The sequence below is a fragment of the Dasypus novemcinctus genome, chromosome 21 (genome assembly GCF_030445035.2).
Source record: "Dasypus novemcinctus isolate mDasNov1 chromosome 21, mDasNov1.1.hap2, whole genome shotgun sequence".
Classification (NCBI taxonomy): Eukaryota; Metazoa; Chordata; class Mammalia; order Cingulata; family Dasypodidae; genus Dasypus; species Dasypus novemcinctus.
Genome location: NC_080693.1, coordinates 54,382,865 through 54,409,115, shown reverse-complemented (window position 1 = coordinate 54,409,115; position 26,251 = coordinate 54,382,865). Strand labels below are relative to the sequence as shown.

Sequence of the window (26,251 nt, the reverse complement as noted above, 5' to 3'; positions counted from 1 at the left end):
CTAATACATGAATCAAAACAAGAAGACTAATGTATTATTACCTACTAGCAGGCAATCACAGCATTACAAAGATGGCTCAAACACTGTTATCTATTTCCCTGCTTATTAAGTAAGAACTAAGTTAAACAAGTCAAGATGCAAGTAGAAAAACCAAGGAATATCATCCCAGAGTGACTGTTTATTATATTCAACTCTCAGCAAAATTATGTATGTGCTTTCAGACAGCCATTTAGAATTTTGGTTATCTCTACCTCTGAGACTGGCAGGATCTTTATAGGTAATACAATTTTTATTCTATCAAAACCTAACTCAAACATATTAACACAAGCATCAGGTAATTATATCTTAATTTTATAGTAACTTACTATTTATTTATTTTTAAGAAGTACCAGGGATTGAACCCAGGACCTCGTACATGGGAAGCAGGTACTCAAACCACTGAGCTACACCTGCTCCCCAGTAACTTATTTTTAAAAGTCAAGGAAAGTCATCTGATAATAAGGAAACAAAAAGGAAATCCCAACATTTAGTAAATGTTTGTTGAATAAATGAATAAATATGCAGCAAAGTTTAAAGATGATAATAAAATTAAATAAGCCAGAGGAACCTTGAAATTATTATTTTTTAAATCAGATTATACGAGCACAAGTCATAAAAGTTAGCTTTTGCCTGGTTACAGACAATGAAACAAAAACAAAAACAAAAGTCTTATGCACTACAACTAGGTCTGTCCCCAATAAAAGCCTTCCACACACACTCCTCCATTGTTTTTACTCTTCCTTCAACTTAATACATGAGAGTACCTGGAAACTATGAATTGAAGATGGTAGAGTCATAAGATGGAAAGAATCTATGTCTCTGAAGGAATTGGCCAACTACTGGATCCATTTTGGACTTTACATGAGTGAGAAATAACTTACATAACATTTGAGATATTATATATCTATACCTCACAAATATATCTATGGTTTGTTTGCAATAGCAACTAGAGTTAACTCACACATTAGCGTAGAAACATACGCTAAAATCCTCTTAAAAAGCAATCTAGGGAAGTGGATTTGGCTCAACTGATAGAGCATCCCCCTATCATATAGGAGGTCCAGGGTTCAAACCGAGGGCCTCCTGACCTGTGCAGCAAGCTGGCCCACACACAGTGCTGATGCATGCAAGGAGTGCCATGCCATGCAGGGGTGTCCCCCACGTAGGGGAGCCCCACGCATAAGGAGTGCGCCCTGCAAGGAGAGCTGCCCCATGCGAAAAAAGCCCAGCCTGCCCAGGAGTGGCAGCACAAACACAGAGAGCTGACACAGCAAGATGACGCAACAAAAAGAGACACAGATTCCCAGTGCCACTGACAAGAATGCGAGTGGACACAGAAGAACACACAGCGAATGGACACAGAGAGCAGACAACGGGGTGTGGGGGGGAGAGAAATAAATAAAAAATAAATCTTTAAAAAAAAAAAAAAGGAAATCTAAATCATCAAAAGTATATCACCCCATGGTGCCTTTTTTAAGAAAAGATTTATTTACTTCATTTATCTCTCTCCCTCCCTCCGGTTGTCTGCTCTCTGTGTCCATTCGCTGTGTGTTCTTCTGTGCCCACTCGCATTCTTGTCAGTGGCACCAGGAATCTGTTTCTGTTTTTGTTGTTGTGTCATCTTGCTGCGTCAGCTCTCTGTGTGTATGACGCTACTTCTGGGCAGGCTGTGCTTTTTTCACATGGGCCGGCTCTCCTTGAGGGACGTACTCCTTGTGCATGGGGTTCCCCTACATTGGGGACATCCCTGTGTGGCATGGCACTCCTTGCATGCATCAGCACTGCATGTGAGCCAGCTCACCGCATAGGTCAGGAGGCTCTGGGTTTGAACCTTGGACCTCCCATATGGTAGACAGACACTGTATCAGTTGAGCCAAATCCGTTTCCCATCCCATGTTGCTTTAAGAATAGTTTCTTTGTTATTCTGCATGATTTTATAAATGTTATTCTGGTGATTATTCTCTCTTCCTTAACACTTACAGCAAGCACCCTAACAGAAGTTGTCTAGGACTCTATTTCATTTTTTCTTTACCAGTATTATGATTTAAAATATTAAAATTTAGGTACATTTATTAACCAAATTCAGAATCTCTTGGTAATTACCAAAAATTTGTACAATACTCAGTACAACAACATAGTCAACAGACTCAGCTTTCTCAAGGCCTAAGTCACCTGTGATGGGAAAACATTTTTGAGAACTACCTTTTAATGCTGGGGAGAGCCACCTCTTCTAATTCCTGAATGCCACTAAGGAATCAGTAAAGGAAAACAGAAGGGAAGGGAAAAGAGGGGAAAAAAGGCCTACCTGGGCAAGGACAGTAGACATTCTGAAAGCCTCAAGTGCTATAGTTAACCTTTACTTACATTGCTGCATTACAAAGTACATTAAAAGATCATTTCTAGCTTAATAGATCCCAAATGAACCCAAACTACAAAACAATCTCAGGAAAAATCTTAAAACCCTGCCATTTTATTCATCAAAACCAGCCACGAATGAGATTAACTGGAAATAAATAAGACTCTGTTTATCCAACCTAACCAAACCAACAGATAAGTAATCACCATTTTTTAAACTGCTAGTTTTCTGGGGGTAAAAATTAAAAATATCAAGGCATCTAAAAAAGAAAAAAAGAGGAGGGGAGAAGAAAAAATGACAACCAAAAGACTAATTCAAAATTTTCCTTTTATAATAGATAATGAAGATATTTCAGCTTCATTTTGAGTGCTCTTTCTTTCTATCCATCTTTCCATAGAGCAAGAGGATATGATTAAGGCAGGAAAAGCTACCTGATCTGTCTATCAAAATCAGAGCTTACCTCCTTAGATTGATAGCATTTGCCAAGTTTGGAACACCTTCCATCTCTGTTGTCTTCTGCCCCATCAGACTGCTGATAGGCCTATGGGGGGAAGAAAGAGAAACAGACCTGCTAGAATGCCATATCCAACTCATTATTTGCCTTCTCAAAAGGATTCAGTTCTTACTGCTCACTGGAAGGCAGATAATCCAACTGTTACTAAATCTCAAAGGATTGACAATGGTCTTTCAGAAGCTTCTCCTTGAACAGTTAAACATCAAAAGTCCCAACAGATAAGCAACAATCAAATGCTGACTTAAGAGCAAACAATCTCAGACAACCAATCAAAACAGTAATAAAAAATCTATCCTCTGCCAACTAGTCCTTTACCACGACTCTAAACTTTTAAAGATTTTCAGACAGATGAGATATATCATAAATGACACAATTTGAAATTCAAAAGTATTTTAAAGCTCTCCTAAATCAATGGTCACATCCTTAAAACACAGTAGGATATCTTCAAAGAATCCCAATGGAAGGGGCTTCTAGAGATCTGATCTAGTCACTGTCTTAAAGATGTTATAGCTAAGCTTTCCATGACAGAAAGTTAACTATTCTCCAATCTAACGTCTCCATGTAGGGAGAGTCCATGTTTTCTTTCCCTCTGTACTTAATCCTATGTATTATTCTCATGGTCAAGAAATACTTTCTAATGACCAATCAAAACCAACAAATTCATGTTCTCTAATTTAATCATTCAAAATTACAGAAAAAACAGCTTAGTAGCTTTCTTACCCATCCCATCATATGCTTGAAAAAGTAATCAAATCACTCATTTTTATTCTGTTCTCTAAGCTAAATTAACAGAAATCTTTTAACCCTTACTCATAAAATTAATTTTCTATGAATATTTCAGTTTGATATATTAATTTTAAACTATAACTTTGAGATTCTCAATAGACAACAGACTACAGAAATGAAAGAGTCCATATACAGATAAAATATAAGCAGATCTAAAGACCACAAAGGATACCAAGTGAAGCAGAAGAAATACAAATTATCTTGTGCCTAAATTTCTGTTTTCTCTTACATGTATGCTTTTAAAAAAGATCTCTTAAAATAAAGTTTATTAAAGATACATATCGTCTTGATAATGCAAAGAACTAGATTCTAGTTAAATGGACTAAAAAGTAACTTTCTATAATATTGGCATCTTTTAGAAATCAGGACATATAAATCTAAAATTACAAAGCTGCCTTATTAAAAATATATACTTTCAACAAAAACACAAGTTATTTATCTACTTCTATCATTCTAAAAATTACGTAGATGGGACTAGCTATTCACAGGATAAAACTAAAATGGAAAAAGTTTATTACTATTACAATATTATTCAACTTTTTCAAATACTAGCATGTTTTGCCAATTACAAAACACAGTAAAGGCTGATGAAGGTTTTTTTTAATCAGACTGAAGGTATTTTTAAGCAATCGGAAAAAAAGTGACAGAAAACGTTTAGGCCTTCTCAAGTATTAGCTCCAACATGGAAACTATACCTAGTACCCTAAAAATGGTCAATTTTTCTCCTTTGTTGTGAAAAGTCTTATATACATCAGTTACATCATTAATTGATAGACCTTGCTTGTAAATAATTGCCTAATGAAAATTTTTAAGTCATTTATTCCTTTGAAACAAAAATATGGTAATGATTATACTACCGCCTCATACTTTTCATTAGTGGAATACTGATTCTTACAACAAAGAAACAAGGACTGTTTTTCTTTCAAAGTTAAGTACTTTAAGCTTGAAGGTATTTTCCTAGACTTAGATCTTTTGTTTTTTTTTTTAAGGAGAATTTATTGGCTCACACTTTTTTTTTATTTCTCCCCCCCGCCCCACCCCCCCACATTGTCTGTTCTCTCAGTCATCTTCTGTGTCCGCTCACATTTTTGTCAGTGGCACCAGGAATCTGTATCTCTTTTTGTTGCATATCTTGCTGCATTAGCTCTCTGTGTGTGCGGCACCACTTCTGGGCAGGCTGTACTTTTTTCGAACAGGGCAGCTCTCCATGCAGGGCACACTCCTTGTGCGTGGGGCTCCCCTACATGGCGGACACCCCTGTGTGGCACAGCACTCCTTGCGCCCATCAGCACTGCGTGTGGGCCAGCTCACAACATGGGTCAGAAGGCCCTGGGTTTGAACCCTGGATCTCCCATATGGTAGGCGGATGCTCTATCAGTTGAGCCAAATCCACTTCCCTAGACTTAGATCTTAATGTCAAATTTAAAAAGCAAATGAATGTTATATGGGGGATGGAAATGGTAGAAAGTACAAGGGTGTAGCACAAATGTTTTCAATTGCACAAAAACATTTTTTCCATTTAATTTTTTAGAAATGGACTTAAATGAAGTAGGGCAGAATCAGAAAAGAGTTAAGGGGCTTAAAATAACTGTCATTTAAATCTTACCATCTTCTTCACAAAAGGCTCTATACTTCAAGGGAATATAGATCAAGGAAAGATATTCAAGGAAAAAGTAACCTATTGTAAATTCTAGGAGCTTGAGGGCCACAGAAATCCCCTAAGAGAGAATCAAATAATAAATGGTTCTATATTAGCTCTGGGTGCTAACAGGTTATAAATAAAGATTCACATTCATTAATTATGATAAACAAAATGGAATTTTCTAGTTACCCTTACCTCTCAGATTCTGTTCACATTAGAAATGGCTAAACCCTATTATATACCAAGAACCACCAAAATGTTCATGTTCCTTGACTTACTTCCTTAAATATATTCTAAGAAAATTAACCAAAAGAGGGGGGAAACTATAGATGTGAAAAAAAATTCACTGTAAAATTTCACTACACTAGAAAAAATATCCAACCAACAAGGGACTTTTAAATTTTTTTTAAATTTATTTTTACCCTGATTCATTCCACAAAGGATTTGAGATAGCCTACAAGAATATATACATAATATACTCATTATATATGCATAACATTTTGATCAAGGAAAACAATTTAAATATGCCAACAGATAAAGTCCACACAGCCATTATGGTTGGGCTTCAAAGTTTGTTCTCAGCTTCTAGATAGCCAAGGTGAAAAATGAAGTGGCCACTAAATAATTCTTATTCAAGGAAGGAGCACAGATATTGGGGAAAACAAGAATTGTTGGGAAGGAGATGTGGCTCAAGCAATTGGGCTCCAGTCTACCATATGGGCAGTCCAGGGTTCAATTCCCTGGGCCTCCTGGTGAAAGCAAACTGGCACACACAGCAAGCTGGCTCAAGCAGAGAGCTGGCTCGAGCAAAGAGCTAGCCTGAGCAGAGAGCTCGCCTGCACAGCAAGCTGGCCCAAGCAGAGTGCTGGTCCATGCGGCAAGCTAGTCTGAGCAGAGGAGAGACACAGAGGAGAGACAATAAGAGATGCAGCAGACCAGGGAGCTGAGGTGGTACAAGAGACTGAGCACCTCTCTCCCACTCTGTAAAGTCCCAGGATCAGTTCCCGATGCTACCCTAAAGAGAAGACAAGCAGACACAGAAGAATGCACAGTAAATGGATACAAAGAGCAGACAACAGGGGTGGGAGAGTGGGAGGGACAGATAAATAAACCTTTAAAAGAAAAAAAGGGAAAAAAAATTGTTAATAGATGGTATAGCTTCTGGATAGTGATGTGTACACAGACATTAAAAGATAAGATTATACAACAAGGAAATTGCTTATGATAATGTTAAGTAATTATATATAAACTTTAATAACAGTAAAATAAAAATATGTTTCATTTGGAAAAAAAACTAGAAAGTCAAGTACACGCTTTTTTCCCCCCACAACTGCCATCTCTTTTACCACAAGCACCATATCATACTCTTCTGTACTACAACTGTACCAGGGCAGAATGCTAGGCATTTATATAATAGGAGTTTAATATTTTCAAATGAATTAAGGTGTCTAGGTTTACTAGACTCATTTAAGATTATATTTGAAAAAAAAAATTACATTTGGTTTACAAGTTAGAAATATTCAATATACCAAAAAATCAATAAATATAAAAGCTTTTTTCTCACAAAGAACACATTACTGCCACACTATGAATGGTGAGGTTGATTATAGACACCTTATAGAGGTGAATAACATCCAACAGTTATCCACAACTTCCTTATTCCATACCATATATTTCAGATACTTCCTGAAAGCTCACAAGATGTTAACTACCAAGAAGAGTTGTTACTTCCAAATAAGGAGTAATACACAGCATTGATTTTTCTATGATTTAGTCATGTTGGAACAACCAAAATTATTTCTTATATTAGTTCATATTTTAAAAACAGCACAACCAGAAATCTCCAAAATCAGACACGGTCTCACAAAAATTATAATAAAGTTTTATAGACTCAACTTCTCAACATTTTTGTTGAATTATACCACAACCTGACAGATTCCATACTACCAAAACCTGTAAAGTATGTCCTTCAATTCAGTTCCTATTAAGTCCACTTTGCTTTACAAATAGCAAATAGCTACAGCCAAAATTTCCCCTTATTATACAGGAAGTAATCTTCAGAGCAGAACTTACATTTATTGCAACTAATTTTTAAGTAGAGAAATGTGCTCTAAAACACAGCTATCAGAATTGACAGTCTTTTAAATTTAAAGACTAACATGTTATGTAAACATAAACTTGGAAACTGGACAAGACAGTTATCAGATGACACTCAAAAAATGGCATTGAACAGAAAAAATTTGTATCCACCATTCTTCTTGTATAGGTAAAGTCAATGGCCTTAAATGAATACTTATTAAAAATAAGTATTAGTTTACAGTTACTTTAACAAAAAAACACTTTTTTTCTTTTAAAAAATGAATAGAATTAAGATGATTGAAAAGTCCAGATAATCTGTTTACTATTATATAATAAAAATTAGTCTTTTAACATACCACACATTTAAATTTGTTTTTACCCTTTTAAAACACATGTTCCTAGTCTTGTTTTCCAACAATATAAGGGCACTGACACTTAAAAATTACCTCCTACCACCACCTTTTTTGAAAACAATGGGCTTTGACTCAAATGGGAGAGAGAAAGCTAAGGGGTAAAAGGGAAAATAAAAACAAATAACTTTCCAAAAAAAAAAATTTTTTTTGAGATGTTTAAATGTGGTTTTAAAATAAAAACAAGGAAAAAACATTTCAGGCTGAGGGAAAAAATAGAAGGATGAGAGAAGAAAATTAGAAGGAAAAGAGAAAAAGACTAAGGTCTCAAAGACAGGGGAAGGGAAAAACAACAGTTCAGTAAGTTCCAAAGCATGGATAAAAAATAAAAATAAATTAAAAAAAAAAAACACATTAAAGCCTCAGTTCATGGAACCATGAGATTTAGTGTTATATCTAATATCTGAATGTGATTAACTACAGTTCCAAGTTATTTAACTGATACTAAGATTCATTTCAAAATGGGACAGTAGATTCCTATGGGAGAATTCTGGAGGGCTATTATATTAATAACAAAAATAAGTTTTTTAGATCAAATTAAGCTCAAGACTACATTCAAAGAATATATTTTTTAAAAATTTTTTAACTGCATTCATGCTATATAATCTTTACTAAAATTGTATGTAGAGAAGTTTATGGCATGTCTTTTTTAAACCATTCACATAAGAATCAATTATCCCAACAAGAGGAAGCAATAAATTTCAGCAATAAATTTATAACTTTAAAAAAAAAAAGACTATATTCAAAGCTTGGGGAAGAAGTCCCTAATCACTTTTTTAGAGTATTATCAATTATTTTAAAATTATATCTAATATTTTAAAATTACTTTGAATTAAAATAGAAACTATGGTAATTACTACTTTTGGAGAAAGGAATGGAAAGATGGGTACTGTGGCAGCTTGAGATTAGTTATGAATCCCAAAGAGAAAAAGATTATCTTTGTAAACTAATCTATTCCTCTAGGGGTGATACCCTTTGATTGTATTAGATTCAGCTGAGATGTCTTTGATTAAATTATTTGTTAAGATTAGGGCTTTGATTCAACCGCATCAATACACTGATACTCAGGGTGAGTCCCCACACCTTCGGTAGGCCTATTTAAGAGGACATTCACTCAGGAAGACACACTGGAAGAGAGAGAGCTCTGTCATGTTTCATCCTTGGGCCCGGCCCGAGGGAGAGATGGGCCATTTGCCTGATGGCCTACAGCTAACCTTGGCAAGACAGCTAAGACTGAATAAAGAGAGAGAGAGACAGGACTGGAAACTTGGAGAGAAAGGAGAGACCAGAGGTCAGTGACCATCTTGCTTCAACATGTGACAACTGACTTTGGTGAGAAAGCAACCTTGAGTTGGACTCTCTATAGCCTTATAACTGTGAGCTTTTACCCCCCAAAATAAATACCCTTTATAAAAGCCAACAGATATCTGGTACTTTGCATCAGCACCCCTTTAACTGACTAATACAGGTATCACAGAACATGACAATTCCAAAAGGGTGGATAAGGCTCACTGGCAAAACAGTCTGGAAGAAAAATCAGGGACATCGAAAAAGACAAATTTTGAGACACTCAAAAATTCTTCTAAATTGACCACTTCCCTTAATTAAGAAATGATTATATTTTGTGTTTATTTACTAAAAAGGAATAAATTTTTTTAATTTTAGTAAAACATGGATTAAAGTGTATGTGAAAGATTAGTAATTTATCCCATTTAGTAACTTTCATGAAAAAAAGAAGCAATATCTCATTTAAATGTGAGAGACTGATAAGGTACAACTATGATATCAAAAATACCATTTTAAGGGTAATTTCTCTTATGGTATTTCCCTTATCATAGAAGCAGATTCCTTAAAGCATAAAAGGATACTAGACAAGGAATATTTCACAAATCAAAAAAAAAAAACTCTTTTACCCAAAACTTGATGATCTTTAGAAATCGAGAAGAAAATTTAACTGGTAAAACAATCAACACTGTGGCCTTCAGTATTTGGTTCTAAAATACTCTATAATCCCTGACATAAAAACATAATCAGGTTAGGATTTAAATAGTATTTCCAATAATTAAATGTTCTTCTTTTTTGAACAGAGAAGACACAATTCTTGAAATATACCAAAAGCTTGCAGGTGCCAACAAGAATGTTCCTCTAGATGACTGGTACTCATGGTAACATGACTCTAGAAATATATGTTAGTATGTGCACTGTGGAGTCCATCATACAGCTAAGACCTCATAATTCTATAGTAGAATCATAGAAGTCATTCAATGTGTTGAATGTTAACAAGGTTGTACCTCTCTAGGTATCTACTAAGCCCTAAGTACAAAGGTGTGACACATGGTTCAACTGGTCTCATTCAAGCTGGCTTCTGTTATCAAACACCTATTAGCCCCATTCTAAGATATCTGATTAAAAGTTATGTGAGATCTTCTTGAATGCCAGAAGACTATAACTCCAGATTCCCAGTAGTTCTAGGTCTAGGTCTAGTGTGCTCTTCCAGAGTTCTAGCGGAAGCAGTCAGTTCTCACACATACTCCAAACTTACTGCATCATGACTGCCAACCCCTTAACATCAGGTGTCCCCATGTAGGCCTAATGGGTTAGGTAATGTACAAAGAGTCACTGCTGGCCATCTCTAGTATCCTAGGACTTCTGGAAATTTACAGTGTTAAGACGGAAACGTGGAGAACTCTCCATCTATGTGCATCAGACATGAAAATAGGCCATAAAGTTTCTCACCATTTCTTTTTCTAATTTTGACTTAATTAGGTCCCTTTTCATGAGCCAAAAAGGAAAAATCATCCTTGGGGCTTGAAAAAATAATTATTTTTAAAACAGGAATAACATAGGAAATTAGATTCAAAATGAAATTATTCTAAAAAATGAAGTTCTATTCCCCTAAATGCCCTCAGTTTTCCATTAGAAAGGAACAAAAGAGAATTCAGTAATGTTTTTATTCACACTTCAAACTAGAGTTTTACATTTTTTAAATTTCAGAGCAAAACAGAAACAAAGGAACTCTGTGTACTTAATCAAAATTGAAAGAAATTATACACATGTGCACACACACACACACAGAACTCTACTAAATGGATACAGCATAATGTTAGCAGAAAACAAAGGCTGGGAGCTAAATGGAAGAAGAGAGAACATAGGTATATTGCATATAGTTATTTCTGCATACTTGGGTACCATGTGAAAACGTGAACAAAAAAAGAACTAAACCCAGCTCCCAGGACTCACTCTTAAGTCTGGGATAACAATTCTAAACATATATTTAGAACCATAGTCAAATGTCAGGATGAGTCATGGCACTATAAGAAACCACTCTTTAACGTGCATTTATGAGGAGAGGTGTTTTTACTTACTCTGGTCAGCATAGTTTTTTGCTTTGAGTTCAAGTTGTCTTGTTTGAGATTCTAAAGATTCCACTCGGGTCTGTAAATCCTTTTTTTCCTGTTCTTGAGAGTCTTCAAATTCAATGAATTTCTAATAAAGAAGAACATATTTTATTCTCACCAGGTAAATTAAATCAATTTTCATATTTTTATCTCCTGTGTTTCTTTGTATTGAGAATCACAATTACCCATTAACTATTTTTAAAAATTGCAGAATCATGAACTTGGGTTGATTTTTAATTTCTCTGTAAAAATTAACTTTAAAACTTCCAAATGTATAAAGAAAACAATGATAAAACATGTTCACAGAAACAAAAATCAGAGAACTACTTTTATTGAGATGTTTCCACTTCATATGACATCTGCTTCTTACAGCCTAGAATTCTCTTCCAGATATCCAAATAGCTTCCTCCCTCCTCATCAAGTTTAGGTCTCTTTTCAAAAATCACCTTCTTAGTAAGACCTTCCTTGGCTATCTATTTAAAAACTTCAATACCCACCCTCTATCATCCCTGCCTACTTAATTTTTCTCCAGAGCATTTATCTCCATCTAACATATATTTGACTAATCTATCTTATTTATTATCTGCCTTTCCTCACTAGAATATAAGCAGGAATTTAAGAATGATGATAGCACATAGCAGGTACTCAAATATTTCCTTAAAAATAAATGAATCAACAAACATAAATAAAAGCTTCAGAGTAAAAATCTGAATGAAATTTATACAGAAAAGTGTATAATTTACAAAATATTTATAATATCACTAAATTCACCCTAGTTTTAATGTGAGTTTTTCAGCCCATTACCTACTTTTATTTATGAGGCTTCTGGAAAAATCCATCAAACAGCCATTGTACATTTTTCCAGAATATTTACTCAAAGATGACTATATGTAAAAATACACTACAGTAAATCTAAGAGGCAAATTGATAAATCATTCATTCCTTCACGTAACATCTACTGACTACCTAGTAAATGACAGGCAAAAGGAGCATGACTATGAGTACCAGACCATCCCTCTCCTTCTTCCAACACCAGCTACAAACTTAATGGAGGCAAATAATATAAAGGTTACATTAAACAAAAAAGCAGCAATGATATAACAGGCTGTTGCTGATAAAGTAATAAGCTTTCTTGACATTTTGCCTGGTGATAATAACCAAAACTAAGAGTTAATAGGAAAATGTAATTATTTTTTGTCTTGCTTTGAAAATGATACTCCCTCATGTAACTTAATTGCTATATCTGGTAAGTAACCAGAAATCCTTATTTTAGACATCTCATTTTGTGCTATTGATAAAATACTGTGCTGCTAGAATGGAAAGCAACAAACTTTATCACTATTTTGCCTATTTAGAACTTCTTTCTGGCTGATAGAAGAAACATCATAATGGACACACATCCTCGTGTCTGCTTTGATTCTTAGTGACCCAGTTTGGCTACAAAAGGGCATGAATAATCCATGACTGTTTAGCAGTCACTACTGTAGGTTTTTACTTTATTGGCATATTTTAGAGACCTAAGTAAATGAATCAAGCTTCTGAAGTGTCTGTATTTTTTATGATCACTGAGGTTTTTTATCACTCTTAGTAAATATGGCAAAAGGTTTATGGCATGTGTGTGCTTTTTAAAGTGATATGATAGCTCAGAAATCTCTTTTTTTTCTTTGCAATTTCCTTCACAGCAAAGAGCTGGAAATATGAAATTATTCCAAAGCAAATACATAGTCCCAGACTGTTCCTTCAAGCAATTAAGACAGATAAACTTAGAAATTATAAATAAACTGTCATCTTTCATAAGACTGTATTTTATCTTCTGTCTTGTTCTAAGTAGTAGATCTTAAACTTTTTGGAATCATGAACTACTTTGAGAATCGGATGAAAATAGACCCTTTCCCTGGAAAGACAAATATATAAAAGGCAAAACTATAAATTCAATCTGCAAGTTTTAGAGGAAATCAAGAATGATTTTTCCCATTTATAAAAATTGTGAATGTTCGATTTTTTTTATTAAAAAAAGACCAAAAGTTTTATTCATTGTGCTTTTGAGAATCATAATTTTAAATGTGTATTATGTCTTAGGTTTGGAAATGTACAGCTACCATCCTCATTCAAAATGCTAATTACTAATACACAACAAAAATAAATTTTCCTGGGAAGCAGATGTGGCTCAAACAATTGGGCTCCCATCTACCATATGGAAGTCCAGGGTTCGAGTCCCAGGGCCTCCTGGTGAAGGCAAGCAATTTAGCAGAAGAAAACAGATATTAAACATGGGTGATCACATTCTATAGAAAAGATGGATTTGTGAAGATCTTACATAATTCAACAGTTGCCTAATTTGAGACCAATGCTAATAAGGGATAGCTAGTATTTCTGTTACTACCTAACATACTATCAACATGGGATAACAGCACAATTTTGGTTTATGACTCAATATCATTAAGCTTGCATGACATGATTCTTGAAAAGTTTCTGAAATGCATTCAAACTTTTATACAAAATGATTATTTTTAAAATCACATAATTTAAGTTTGTACACAATACAACCAGTCTATAATAACATATATGATTTAAGAAACAATACTTGATAACAGAAAAAGTGATAACGGGGGGAAGTTATTGATATGTGAATCTCAGGGAAGACATCCCTGAGAAAGTGAGTCCTGAAAGGTACATAAAAGTTCATCAAGCAAAGAGGGGCTGAAAGAAATCAAAGGAATTCCAGAATAACCAAAGATTAGAGACATGAGCGAGAACAGCCTGAGATGAGACAAGAAAACAGACAAGGACCAGATCATATAGGACCTTGAAGGATGTTAGACTCCACCCATATTTTTAAAAGTCCAATCTAGCTAGGAAATGGGAAATGCAATGGAGGTAGCTAGAAAAGGGGAAAAGAATATTTGAAGAAGTCCAAAGGTTACCACAGTAATACAAATGAGATGATTACAGGAAGTGGTGGTGAGAATGGAGAGATAAAAAACAAATTGGGTGTTGGGTGTGCATAATGGGAAATACAATAAATTTTATTTTCAAATCAAAGTAAGCTACATGTGAGAAATTCAAGTATACATATACTCTCATTATTCAGAGTATAACTAGTACAATCCACCTGGAAGTTAGTAATGTATATCAAAAGCCCTGTGGTTCAAGCAGTTATCACCTGATTCCCACATGGGAGGTCCTGGGTTCAGTTTCCAGTGCCTCCTAAAGAAAACAGAAACAAACAACAAGAAAAACAAACATAAAAACCAACTTAGGGGAGCCAATGTGGCTCAGTAGTTGAGCGCTGGCTTCCCATATATGAGGTCCTGGGTTCAATTCCCCAAATTTTAGATTGTATATATGATACTAGAATAAAAGTTTTTTTAAATCATAGGACACTACAACACAGTGAACCCTAATGTAAACTATGCACTACAGCTAATAGTATAATTAAAATAATATTCTTTCATCAGTTGTAACAAATGTACCATACTAATACAGGGTGTTACTAAAAGGGAAGTACAATTTTTAAAAATACATAGAAAAAATGTACTTTTAATAACACATTCTTTAATAGCTTTTGATATAAAATATGTATAGTGTAATCCTACTTTTATAAACTGGGAGCCATAAGTAGATAGGCAAAGAAAAAGGTTTCAAAGTATATATTAAAACACTAGTGGGAAGCAGATGTAACTCAAGTGGTCGGGCTTCCGCCTACCATATGGGAGGATCTAGTTTGATCCCTGGGGCTGCCTGGTAAAGGCCAGTGCCCGCAGGGCAAGCCACATAGCAAGATGATGAAGCAACAAAAAGAGAGAGAAAGGGGAAAGTCAAACGCGAGACGCAACAGAAACCAGGAACTCAGGTGGTGCAAGGGACAGGGACCCTCTCTCCAGATCAGAGGTCCCCAGGATCAAATTCCAGTGAATCCTAAAGGAGAAAACAAGAAGAGAAGACAAAAAGAGAAATAGACACAGAAGATCACACAGCAAATGGACACCGACAGCAAAAATAGCAGAGTTGGGGGGAGGGGAAGGGGAAAAAAAAACCCACTAGTAATGGTTAACAGTAGTGGGATTTAGTGTGACTTTACTTTTTTCTATTGCCTTATCCTAAAGATTTTGGGGGTTTTTTTTCCTTAAATAAACATAGATTATTTATATAGTTTAAAATAATAAAAGGCGGGTATTGGAGATTTGGACCGGAAGGATATCAGGAATGAAAGAGTTACAGGCACCCTATTAACTTTCAGTAAAGTTTTTAACACTTGCAAATATGCTTCCACATGTCCCATTTGATTACCCATTACCCTGCACACAACCCTCGATGAGGTCTTTTCCGTGGTTCCCGATACTGATTTGGAAGACTCACTAACTTCTTCGAGCCCCACATTGGGCCCGATGTTGGAGATTTGGACCCGAAGGGTATCGGGAATGAAAGAAAGAGAAAAGGGGGAAGGAATACGAACACGCTAGAGAGCTGGGATCAGGGGGTCTGCGAGTAATAACTCCTCAGACAAATTTATTGTTTTACAAGGGGCTCTCTATATACCCCGTGTATGCGACAATAAGCAGGAACACGTAGCCTATGTGACAACAAGCAGCATTACCCATAGTCTAAAGAATTTTTAAAAATCTTATCTCAAGGTACAAAATCTAAGTGTTCTATTCACTACAAAAGGTATGTGCTCATCTTTTCTTTCAGCTTTTAACAGTTTCATCCCATTTGCTGGGAACTCTTAATTACCGCATTCCTTAGGTTGCAAGCGTAGCCATGGAGATAGCACTAGCATGGAGACAGCACGTCTCTCCTTGTGAGGCCACTGTGCCTCAGTTTCCAACACGGGGGACTATGCAAAACGGTTTATACCTCTTCAATCACGCTAGAAGAGCTAAAACATGAACCTTAATTCATTTGCATTTCAGGTTGGAAAAGTTCGATATATCAAGAATTACTATCTTTTGTCATACCAAAAATTATTGTGGTTATTTTTCTAAATGTAGTTCATCAAATTCTTACTCTGAAATGAGATACTGAGGGAAGGAGAAATCATTATGAAGAGAGAATTCCATTTTAATTGTATGCAATTCATGCAATACCCCATAACAGTGCATTAGGTCTGTTGAAGTCCAAAGCTAAAATAAAGAGTGATGTATTTCAGGACTAGGGTGGGAAGTGTGGAATCACTCCAAAAATCCTATAGAAAGACAATGTCAAAAATCAGATTCAGAAAAGTGGATTTGGCTTAACGGGGCGGGGTGAGGTCACGAGAAGGGGAGAGAAATAAATAAAAAGAAAACAGCTTCACTTGATAAACTTCATTCCTGGTACAACTAGGTTTCCTTTTATTACTATAATTTGCATATATACATAGTATTTTTATGTAAAGTAAATAGGATTTTGGAGGTTTCACCCTAGCCATAGACATTTTTTTTTAAATATTAATTTTACTTATTTCTTCCCCCACCCCCATTGTTTGTGCTTGCTGTCTGGTCTCTGTTCACTGTGTGCTCTCTGTGTCTGCTCATCGTCTTTTTTTTTTTTTTTGGAGGCACTGGGAACTGAACCCAGGACCTCCCATGTGGGAGGGAGGTGCCCAATTACTTGAGCCACCTCCGCTCCCTGTTTGTGTCTCTCATTATGTTTCCTCCTTGTGTTGCCTCTTTGCATCAGCCTATTGTGTCAGCTCACTGTCTTGCTTGTCTTCTTTAGGAGCCACCAGGAACTGAACCCAGGACCTCCCGGGTGGTAGGTGGTTGCCCAACTGCTTTAAGCCACATCCATATTTCTCAACCACAGACATTGTGAAGGGGAAAAAAGTCAATGAAGGAAGCAGATTTGGCCCAACAGATAGGACATCCGCCTACCACATGGGCGGTCCAAGGTTCAAACCCAGGGCCTCCTGACCCATGTGATGAGCTGGCCCACGCACAGTGCTGATGAGTGAAAGGAGTGCCCTGCCACGCAGGGGTGTGCCCTGCCACGCAGGGGTGTCCCATGCGTAGGAGAGCCCCACGCGCAAGGAGTGTGCCCCGTAAGAAGAGCCAGCCAGCGTGAAAAATATGCAGCCTGCCCAGGAATGGTGCCGCACACACGGAGAGCTGACGCAGCAAGATGACACAACAAAAAGAGACATGGATTCCCGGTGCTGCTGACAAGAACTCGGACCAGCAGAATATCTCAATCTACATATAATACCAGGAGTTAAAAATGCTTTTTGACCGGAATAAAATGGGGAAATGGAAAGGACAAATGAGTTTATATGGCTATGAGTCTCCAAAAAGAGCCGGGAGGTTATCAGAGGGGTTGCCCTTATGCACACCTCAGCAGAGTCCTGTCCCAGAGACAGATAAAGTAGATACAACCCCGGTATTGGTTCTTCTGAGGGCTACAGAGACCCACAAGTTCTATGGTCATGGCAGATGGAGTTCAGTGCCATGCCAGTTGGCCCTACTTTGGAGTTTGTGTTTCTGTGTGATGGAGCTGGACTCAGATGTGATCTTTGTTCACAAGCCTCTCCTGTTACTTTTACCGGAACTGTAGTTGGTGCTGGGGTTTAATGTATACCTAGGGCACCTGAATTTCTGGACTGACCATGTGATAGCCAGACCCTGAGCCTCAACAGACTTCAGCTCCTACACTCTGATTTATTGGACTTACCCCACTCAGCTAACATGGAAGTGAAGAAGGTCAACCACCACACAAGGGAGCCAAGAGTCCCTACAACTGAAAACAGGAGGATTGCATCCAGCATCCATGTGGAATCTAAGCCCCCTCTTGATATACATGTGGAGTGGACACAACCATTCCAAGGTCCATAGGATGGAGGAATATAGTATGGATTAGAGGGGACTTACTGATATTCTATTCATGAACTATTGTGATTAGTGTAATCGAAGAAAATGTGGCATTAGTGTGGAGAAAGTGGCCATGGTGGCTGCTGGGGGTAGGGAGTGGGAGGAAGAGATGAGATATGGTGGCGTTTTCAGGACTTGGAGTTGTCCTGGGTGGTGCTGCAGGGACAGTTTCCAGACATTGTATGACCTCCCATGGCCCACTGGGTGGAATGTGGGAGAGTGTGGGCTATGATGTGGACCATTGACCATGAGGTGCAGCGGAGCTCAAAGACGTATTCACCAAATGCAGTGAATGTCTCATGATGATGGAGAAGATTGTTGTTATGGGGGGAGGAGTGGGGTGAGGGGGTAGGGGGTATATGGGGACCTCATATTTTTTTAATGTAATATTAAAAAAATAAAGACAAAAATTTTTTTAAATCTTAAAAAAAAAAGAATACAGGTGGACACAGGAGAACACACAGTGAATGGACACAGTGAGCAGACAACTGGGGGAGGGCAGGGAAGGGGAGAGAAATAAATAAAAAATAAATCTTAAAAAAAAAGTCAATGAGAGGGAAGCAGATATGGCTCAATCAGTTGAGTGCCCACCTCCTACATGGGAGGTCCTGGGTTCGGTTCCCAGCGCCTACTAAAAGAAAAAAAACCAAGAGACAATGAGCACAAACAATGAGCAAAAAACAATGAGCAAACAGACCAGGAGCCACCTTGGGGGTAGGGGGAGTCAATGAGAGGGATTGAAAGGTGAAGAATTTTCTTGTTTGTCTTTTTTATTATTATTATTATTATTGAAATCATGAAAATGCTGTACTAATGATTGAAATGATGAATGTACAACTATGTCATTATACCAAATACCATTGACTGTATACTTTGGATGAACTACATGCTTTTTAATATGTATCGATGAAATTTATTTATAATTTTAAAAAGTCAAAGAGTGGGAAGCAGCTGTGGCTCAATCAGTTGGGCTGCCGTCTATCATATGGGAGGCCTTGGGTTCGCGACCCAGGGGCTCCTTGCGAAGGCAGGCTCGCCTGCACGCTGCAGAAAGCTGATGCAGCAAGATAATGCAACTAAGGGAGACAAGCAGACATGGGGTGGGGGGAAGCGTGCAGCAAATGGACACAGAGAACAGACAGCAAAAACAAGCGGAAGGTGGGGGGAAGGGGGAATAAATATAAATAAATAAATGTTTAAAAAAAAGCCGATGAGTGCTCATAGGAATACTATGGGCATTAATTATTGATTTAATGTAACAAATTCTTGCCAGTAGCATCACTTTATAAAGTTGGTCATCCTCTAGTTCACTAAGCAAACATTAGAACAGGGGTTCTTTTTTTTTTTTTAAGATTTATATTATTTCTTTCTCTCCCCTCCCCCCCTTCCCCCCGACCTTTGCCTGCTTTCTGTGTCTATTCACTGTGTGTTCTTCTGCATTATCCAGCAGCACTGGGCAACTGCGTGGTTTTTTTTGTTGTTGCGTCATCTTGCTGCATCAGAAGCACCATTCCAGAGCGGGCTGCGCTTTTTTCATAGGGGGCGACTCTCCTTACGGGGCGCACTCCTTGCACGTGGGCCACCCCTATGCAGGGGCGCCCCTGCATGACAAGGCACTCCTTGTACGTGGCAGCACTGTGCATGGGCCAGCTTACCACACAAGTCAGGAGGCCCTGGGGATCGAACCCTGGACCCTCCAAAGGGTAGACGGACACTCTTATCAGTTGAGCCACATCCGCTTCCCATCTTTTTTTTTTTTAATGATTTATTTTTATTTATTTATGCACACACCCCCATTGTTTGTGCTTACTATCTGCTCCTTATTTTCATTCTCTATGTGTTCTCTGTGTCTGCTCAACTTCTCTCTTTTTTTTAAAGATTTTATTTCCCCCTTTCTCTAGCCCTCCCCCCAACCTGCTGTTTTTGCTGTCTATATCCATTTGCTGTGTAATCTTCTGTATCTGTTTCTCTTTTTGGTCTTCTCATTTTCTCTCCTCTAGAATTTACTGGGATTTGATCCTGGGGACCTCTGATATGGAAAGAGGTTCCCTGTTAGCTGTGCCACTTCAGTTCCATGGAACAAAAAAGGGTAAGAACCCCTTCTCTGGGAAGCAGATGTGGCTCAAGCAATTGAGCTTCCAACTCCCACATGGGAAGTCCCAGGTTCAGTTTCCTGAGCCACCTGTGGTGCTTCACCTTGACTCTCCCCTTCATCTCTCTCTTTTTTTTTTTTTTAAAGATTTATTTATTTATTTAATTTCCCCCCCTCCCCTGGTTGTCTGTTCTTGGTGTCTATTTGCTGCGTCTTGTTTCTTTGTCCGCTTCTGTTGTCGTCAGCGGCACGGGAAGTGTGGGCGGTGCCATTCCTGGGCAGGCTGCACTTTCTTTCACGCTGGGCGGCTTTCCTCACGGGCGCACTCCTTGCGCGTGGGGCTTCCCCACGCGGGGGACACCCTTGCGTGGCACGGCACTCCTTGCGCGCATCAGCACTGCGCATGGCCAGCTGCACACGGGTCAAGGAGGCCCGGGCTTTGAACCGCGGACCTCCCATATGGTAGACGGACGCCCTAACCACTGGGCCAAAGTCCGTTTCCCCTTCATCTCTCTTTTGTTGCGTCATTATCTTGCTGCATGACTCACGTGCATGGGCAATGGCTCACCACACGAGCATTCTTGCTGCATGGGCACTAAACTCACCACGTGGGTATAATGGCTCACCATGCGGGCACTGGCTCACCATGCAGACACGCTTTCTCTTCGTCTTTTTCACCAGGAGGCCCCAGAGATTGAACCCGGGTCCTCCCAAATGGTAGGCAGAAACCTATCACTTGAGCCACATCCGCTTCCTTCAACTTCTCTTTAGGAGGTATCAGGAATCAAATCTGGGACCTTCCATGTGGGAGAGAGGCACTCAATCACTTGAGCCACCACTGCTCCCTGCTTTGCTGTGTCTCTCATTGTGTTTCCTTTTTGTGTCTCCTTGCTGCATCACCTTGTTGTGTCGGCTCGCCACGCCAGCCTGTCATGCCAGCTGGCTTTCTTGCTCATTTTCTCCAGGAGGCACAGGGAAATGAACTGGGACCTGCCATGTGGAAGATGGAAGCTCAATCGCTTGAGCCACATATGCTTCCCAGAGTAGGGGTTCTTATCCTTTTTTGTTCCATGAACCTTTTTGTCAGTTAGATGGAAACCAAGGATTCATCCTCAGAACGTAGTGCAGGTAGTTTTATGACACTCAACTACAGTCAGGTCTAACAAGCACTGCAATTTCAAAGTAAGGATGAGCATAAACTATTTTTTGAGATATGCAACAACTGTAATGTGATTGAAATGAATACTACTGTAATTCATTGCATACATTCATAAGTGCAAGAAATGCTAGATTTCAGTTAGAGGTCAGAAAAAATAAAGACAATAAGCTAATTTTTTTCAATTCAAGCTCATGGACTCCCTGAAATCTTTCCACAGACCCTTTCGGGAGTCCATGGACCCCTGGTTAAGAACCCCTGCATTACAGTAATCATGATTTGGGATTAGGGCAATATTAGAATCATGATGGATAGAGGGAAGCCAGTTTTTTCAATTACAAAATGATCCTACTCCTGGAAACTCTAGCTATGCCCCTAGCACAGGTGAGTATGTCAGTTTGTAAGTGAGGGTTAATAATTAACAAATAATTATGAATGGTAAATCATAATTATAGATGCTTTTATATTATAAAATAGCAAAAGGTTAATACCTTAAATTACTGAAGCTGGCTAGGGTGCTCCCATCCCTGTTTATGGTTATTCTAGACTTAACCTCACCCTTGTGTATGCTTACTATTGGGAAGGTAATCACTCCACCCTTCTGTTTAATATCCATATGGAAAACATTGTGACTGACCTCTACTCCATACTTTCCTATCTCAGAAACTTGATCTCTGAAAATGATTGTAACTTTGTAACTCCCCCTGGGTTGGGGTCCACACCCAGCCTGATAAACCCCTTAATGTTTATTAATGAAGGAACTTGTGCCCAGCTCCACCCCAATGATACAATAGCACCCTGATGTTACAAAATATTAGAATTGGGAAGCAGATATGGCTCAAGCAGATGGGTGCCCATCTACCACAAGGGAGATCCCTGGTTCAGTTCCTGGTACCTCCTAAAGAAGATGAGCAAAACAGCGAGCTAACAGGATGGGCTGGCGCAGCAAGCTGATGCAACAAGATGATGAACAAAGAGATACAATGAGAGACACAACAAGCAGGGAGCAGAGGTTGCTCAAGTGATTGAGCGCCTCCCTCCCACATGGGAGGTACCGGGTTCAGTTCCCAGCGCCTCCTTAAAAAAAGAAGAGAAGCAGACACAGAAAGCACACAACAGGGAAACGGACTTTGGCCCAGTGGTTAGGGCGTCCGTCTACCATATGGGAGGTCCGCGGTTCAAACCCCGGGGCCTCCTTGACCCGTGTGGAGCTGGCCATGCGCAGTGCTGATGCGCGCAAGGAGTGCCGTGCCACGCAAGGGTGTCCCCCGCGTGGGGAGCCCCACGCGCAAGGAGTGTGCCCATGAGGAAAGCCGCCCAGCGTGAAAAGAAAGAGCAGCCTGCCCAGGAATGGCGCCGCCCACACTTCCCGTGCCGCTGACGACAACAGAAGCGGACAAAGAAACAAGACGCAGCAAATAGACACCAAGAACAGACAACCAGGGGAGGGGGGGAAATTAATTAAATAAATAAATCTTTAAAAAAAAAAGAAAGCACACAACAAACAGTCACAGAGAGAAGACAGTAAGTGCAAACAAGGGAGGGATAAATAAATCTTTAAAAAATAAAATAAAATATTATAATTTCTGGAGATCAGGAAGGCAATTTTGGGACAGAAGGTCACTGGGCTCCATTGCTTCTGCAACCAAAAAAATATTCTCTTTGAAACTTGTGACTCAGGAACTGGCTTTAAAGATGCATCAAGGGAAAACAACTGGGCTCCCGTCTACCATATAGGAGGTCCAGGGTTCAATGCCCAGGGCCTCCTTGTGAGGGTAAGGTGGCTCATGCAGCGAGCTGGCTCACACAGAGTGCTGGCCCACATGGGAATGCCACCCCGCACAGGAGTGCTACCCTGCGTGGGAATGCTGCCCAGAATGGGAAAGTCACCCGCACAGGAGTGCTGGCTGACGTAGAGAGCTGGCGTAGCTAGATGACTCCACAAGAGACATGGAGGAGAAAAAACAAGAAGACGTAGCAGAACAGGGAGTTGAGGTGGTGCAAGAGAGTAATTGCCTCTCTTGCACTCCAGAATGTCCTAGGATTGGTTCCTGGAGCCGCCTAATGAGAATAAAAGCAGATACAGAAGAACACACAGCAAATGGACACAGAGAGCAGACAATGGGGGGAACGGTGGGGGGGAGGGGGAGAAAAAAATAAAATAAATCTTAAAAAAAAAAAAAGACGGATCAGGAGAAAAGAACCCACTTTTGCTCAGTATCAAGATCCTTCTAGGGGAAGTGGATTTGGCTCAACTGTTAAGAGTGTCCACCTAACACATGGTAGGTCCAGGTTGGTTCAAACCCAGGGCGTCCTGACCCGTGTGGTGAGCTGGCCACATGCAGTGCTGATGCCTGCAAGGAGTGCCGTGCCATGCAGGGGAGTCCCCCTCACAGGGGAGCCCCACGTGCAAGGAGTGTGCCTTGTAAGGAGAGCCATCCCGCATGAAAAAAGCAGAGCCTGCCCAGAAGTGACACAGCAAAATGACACAACAGAGAGACAGATTCCCTGTGCCACTGACAAGAATACAAGCGGACACAGAAGAACACACACAGTGAACTGACACAGAGAGCAGACAACAGCAGGGGGTGGAGGGGGAAAGGAGAGAGAAGTAAATAAAAATAAATAAATAAATCTTTTTTTTTTAAAAGATCCCTCTGGTATATGGGTGTTGGGTATGCATGTATCCCTCACTCCTTCTTCTCGCCCTACCCCTCCATATACACACACACTTTTTTTTTAACAAAAGGGAGGGGGGAGTGAGAGTCCTTGAATGGGCTCGTTAGCAAGTAAGATAAACACATCTTCATTGGATACCCTCTTCCCCTCTCAATAACTAATATGCCAGCAACAACGGTAATGTAAGTTCAGAAAGAATTCTCCTGTAAGCAACTAGACACTGTTGTTTGTTTGTTGTTGTTTTTTTTAAAGCAATGGACAATACAGACATTTCAGGATCAAAAATGAATGAGCATTGTGATGAAGCAAATGCTTTCAAGTCCAGATGGCTTATAGGGACTGTTTTGCCCTACTGTTCTGGAGAAAAACAAACGAATACTTTGAAAATACAAGCTCCCAAAGTTTAAAAAAATTCCTCAGTCTGTTGCATGTTGGAAGAAAGATGCAGGAGACAAAAAAAAAAAAACCAGACTTTGTCTCCATCCACCTCCACTAAAAGATGCCTTTAAAGATAGTCATTTTCATTACATTAGTTGTCTAAAAAAATACCATCAAATAAAAAGCTAAGGTTGCTACGTGTACAGGAAGACATCTCCTGACTTATTCTATGGAGTGGGGCAAAGGATTTAGAGAACTTACATTACATAATTATAGTTAAATGCAGTTAAATGTAACTCTTTTTCAATGTATTCTATTTGTTCTTACTTCAAACTAAACAATGGTTCCAAAAGCTGGGGGAAATAAGCAAATTTGACAGTTAATAAGAAATAAGAGGACAGATGATCATATTAAACAATGCCCAAGGGTATGATCAGCCAAACTCAGAATGTTGAAAATTCTAGGGAAGCAGACTTGGCCCAGTGGTTAGGGCGTCTGTCTACCACATGGGAGGTCTGCAGTTCAAACCCTGGGCCTCCTTGACCCTTGTGGAGCTGGCCCATGCACAGTGCTGATGTGCACAAGGAGTGCCCTGCCATGCAGGGGTGTCCCCGCATAAAGGAGTCCCACGCGCAAGGAGTGCGTCCCATAAGGAGAGCTGCCCAGCACGAAAGAAAGTGCAGCCTGCCCAGGAATGGTGCCGCACACACGGAAAGCTGACACACCAAGATGACGCAGCAAAAAGAAATACAGATTCCCATGCCGCTGACAACAACAGAAGCCGACAAAGAACAAACACACAGCAAATAGACACAGAGAACAAACAACTGGGGTGGGGAGGGAGAAGGGGAGAGAAATAAATAAATAAATCTTTTTCTAAAAAAAGAAAAATTCTACAAGCACATGAAAAAATGCTCAACATCACTGGTCATCAGAGAAATGCAAATCAAAACCACAATAAGATAAAACTTTGCACCCACTAGACAATGGCTATTACTAAAAAACAAACAAACAAAAATCCAGAAAACAGTGTTAGTGAGGATTCAGAGAAATAAGGATCCTTTTACACTGCTGGTGCACTGTAGAACAGTGAAGCCACTGTGGAAGTCAGTCTGATAGTTCTTCAAAAATCTGAAAATAGGGGAAACGGACTTTGGCCCAGTGGTTAGGGCGTCCGTCTACCATATGGGAGGTCCGCGGTTCAAACCCCGGGCCTCCTTGACCCGTGTGGAACTGGCCATGTGCAGTGCTGATGCACGCAAGGAGTGCAGTGCCACGCAAGGGTGTCCCCCGCGCAAGGAGTGCGCCCGTGAGGAAAAGCCGCCCAGCGTGAAATGAAAGAGCAGCCTGCCCAGGAATGGCGCCGCCCACACTTCCCGTGCTGCTGACGACAACAGAAGCGGACAAAGAAACAAGACACAGCAAACAGACACCAAGAACAGACAACCAGGGGAGGGGGGGAAATTAAATAAATAAATAAATCTTTAAAAAAAAAAAAAAATCTGAAAATAGAATTACCATATAACCCGGCAATTCTACTTCTTGGTATATAACCAAGAAATGAAAGTAGATACTGGAAGAGACACTTGTACACCAATGTTTATATCAGCATTATTCAAAATAGCTAACAGGTGGAAACAACCAAAGTGTCCATCAACAATGGACTATTACTTGGCCATAAAAAGAATGAGTTGTTTTGATGCATGCTACAATATAAATGAACCCTGAAGATATATAAGCCATACACAAAAAGACATATATTGTATGACCTTGTTTAAATGAATTATGTAGAAGAAACAAATTTCCTAGAGACAGATGGTGGTTTACAGGTTACCAGGGGGAATGGGGAGTGGGGCAGGAAGCAGTTATAGCTTAAC

At 39.1% G+C, this 26,251-nt stretch overlaps 1 protein-coding gene across 6 annotated transcripts in view; it reads right to left on the bottom strand.

The window, feature by feature from the left end:
* Positions 1-26,251, bottom strand: part of SPAG9 (sperm associated antigen 9) — a 148,087-nt gene that overhangs the window by 98,386 nt on the left and 23,450 nt on the right. For 5 of the 6 annotated variants that reach the window (XM_058283950.1, XM_058283951.1, XM_058283952.1 and 2 more), the window contains one exon: positions 11,192-11,312. In XM_058283950.1, the coding sequence (XP_058139933.1) occupies positions 11,192-11,312 (121 nt within the window). Of the gene's footprint in view, positions 1-2,855; positions 2,925-11,191; positions 11,313-26,251 lie in introns of those variants that run through there. The other variant, XM_071210586.1, reaches the window with a different exon arrangement.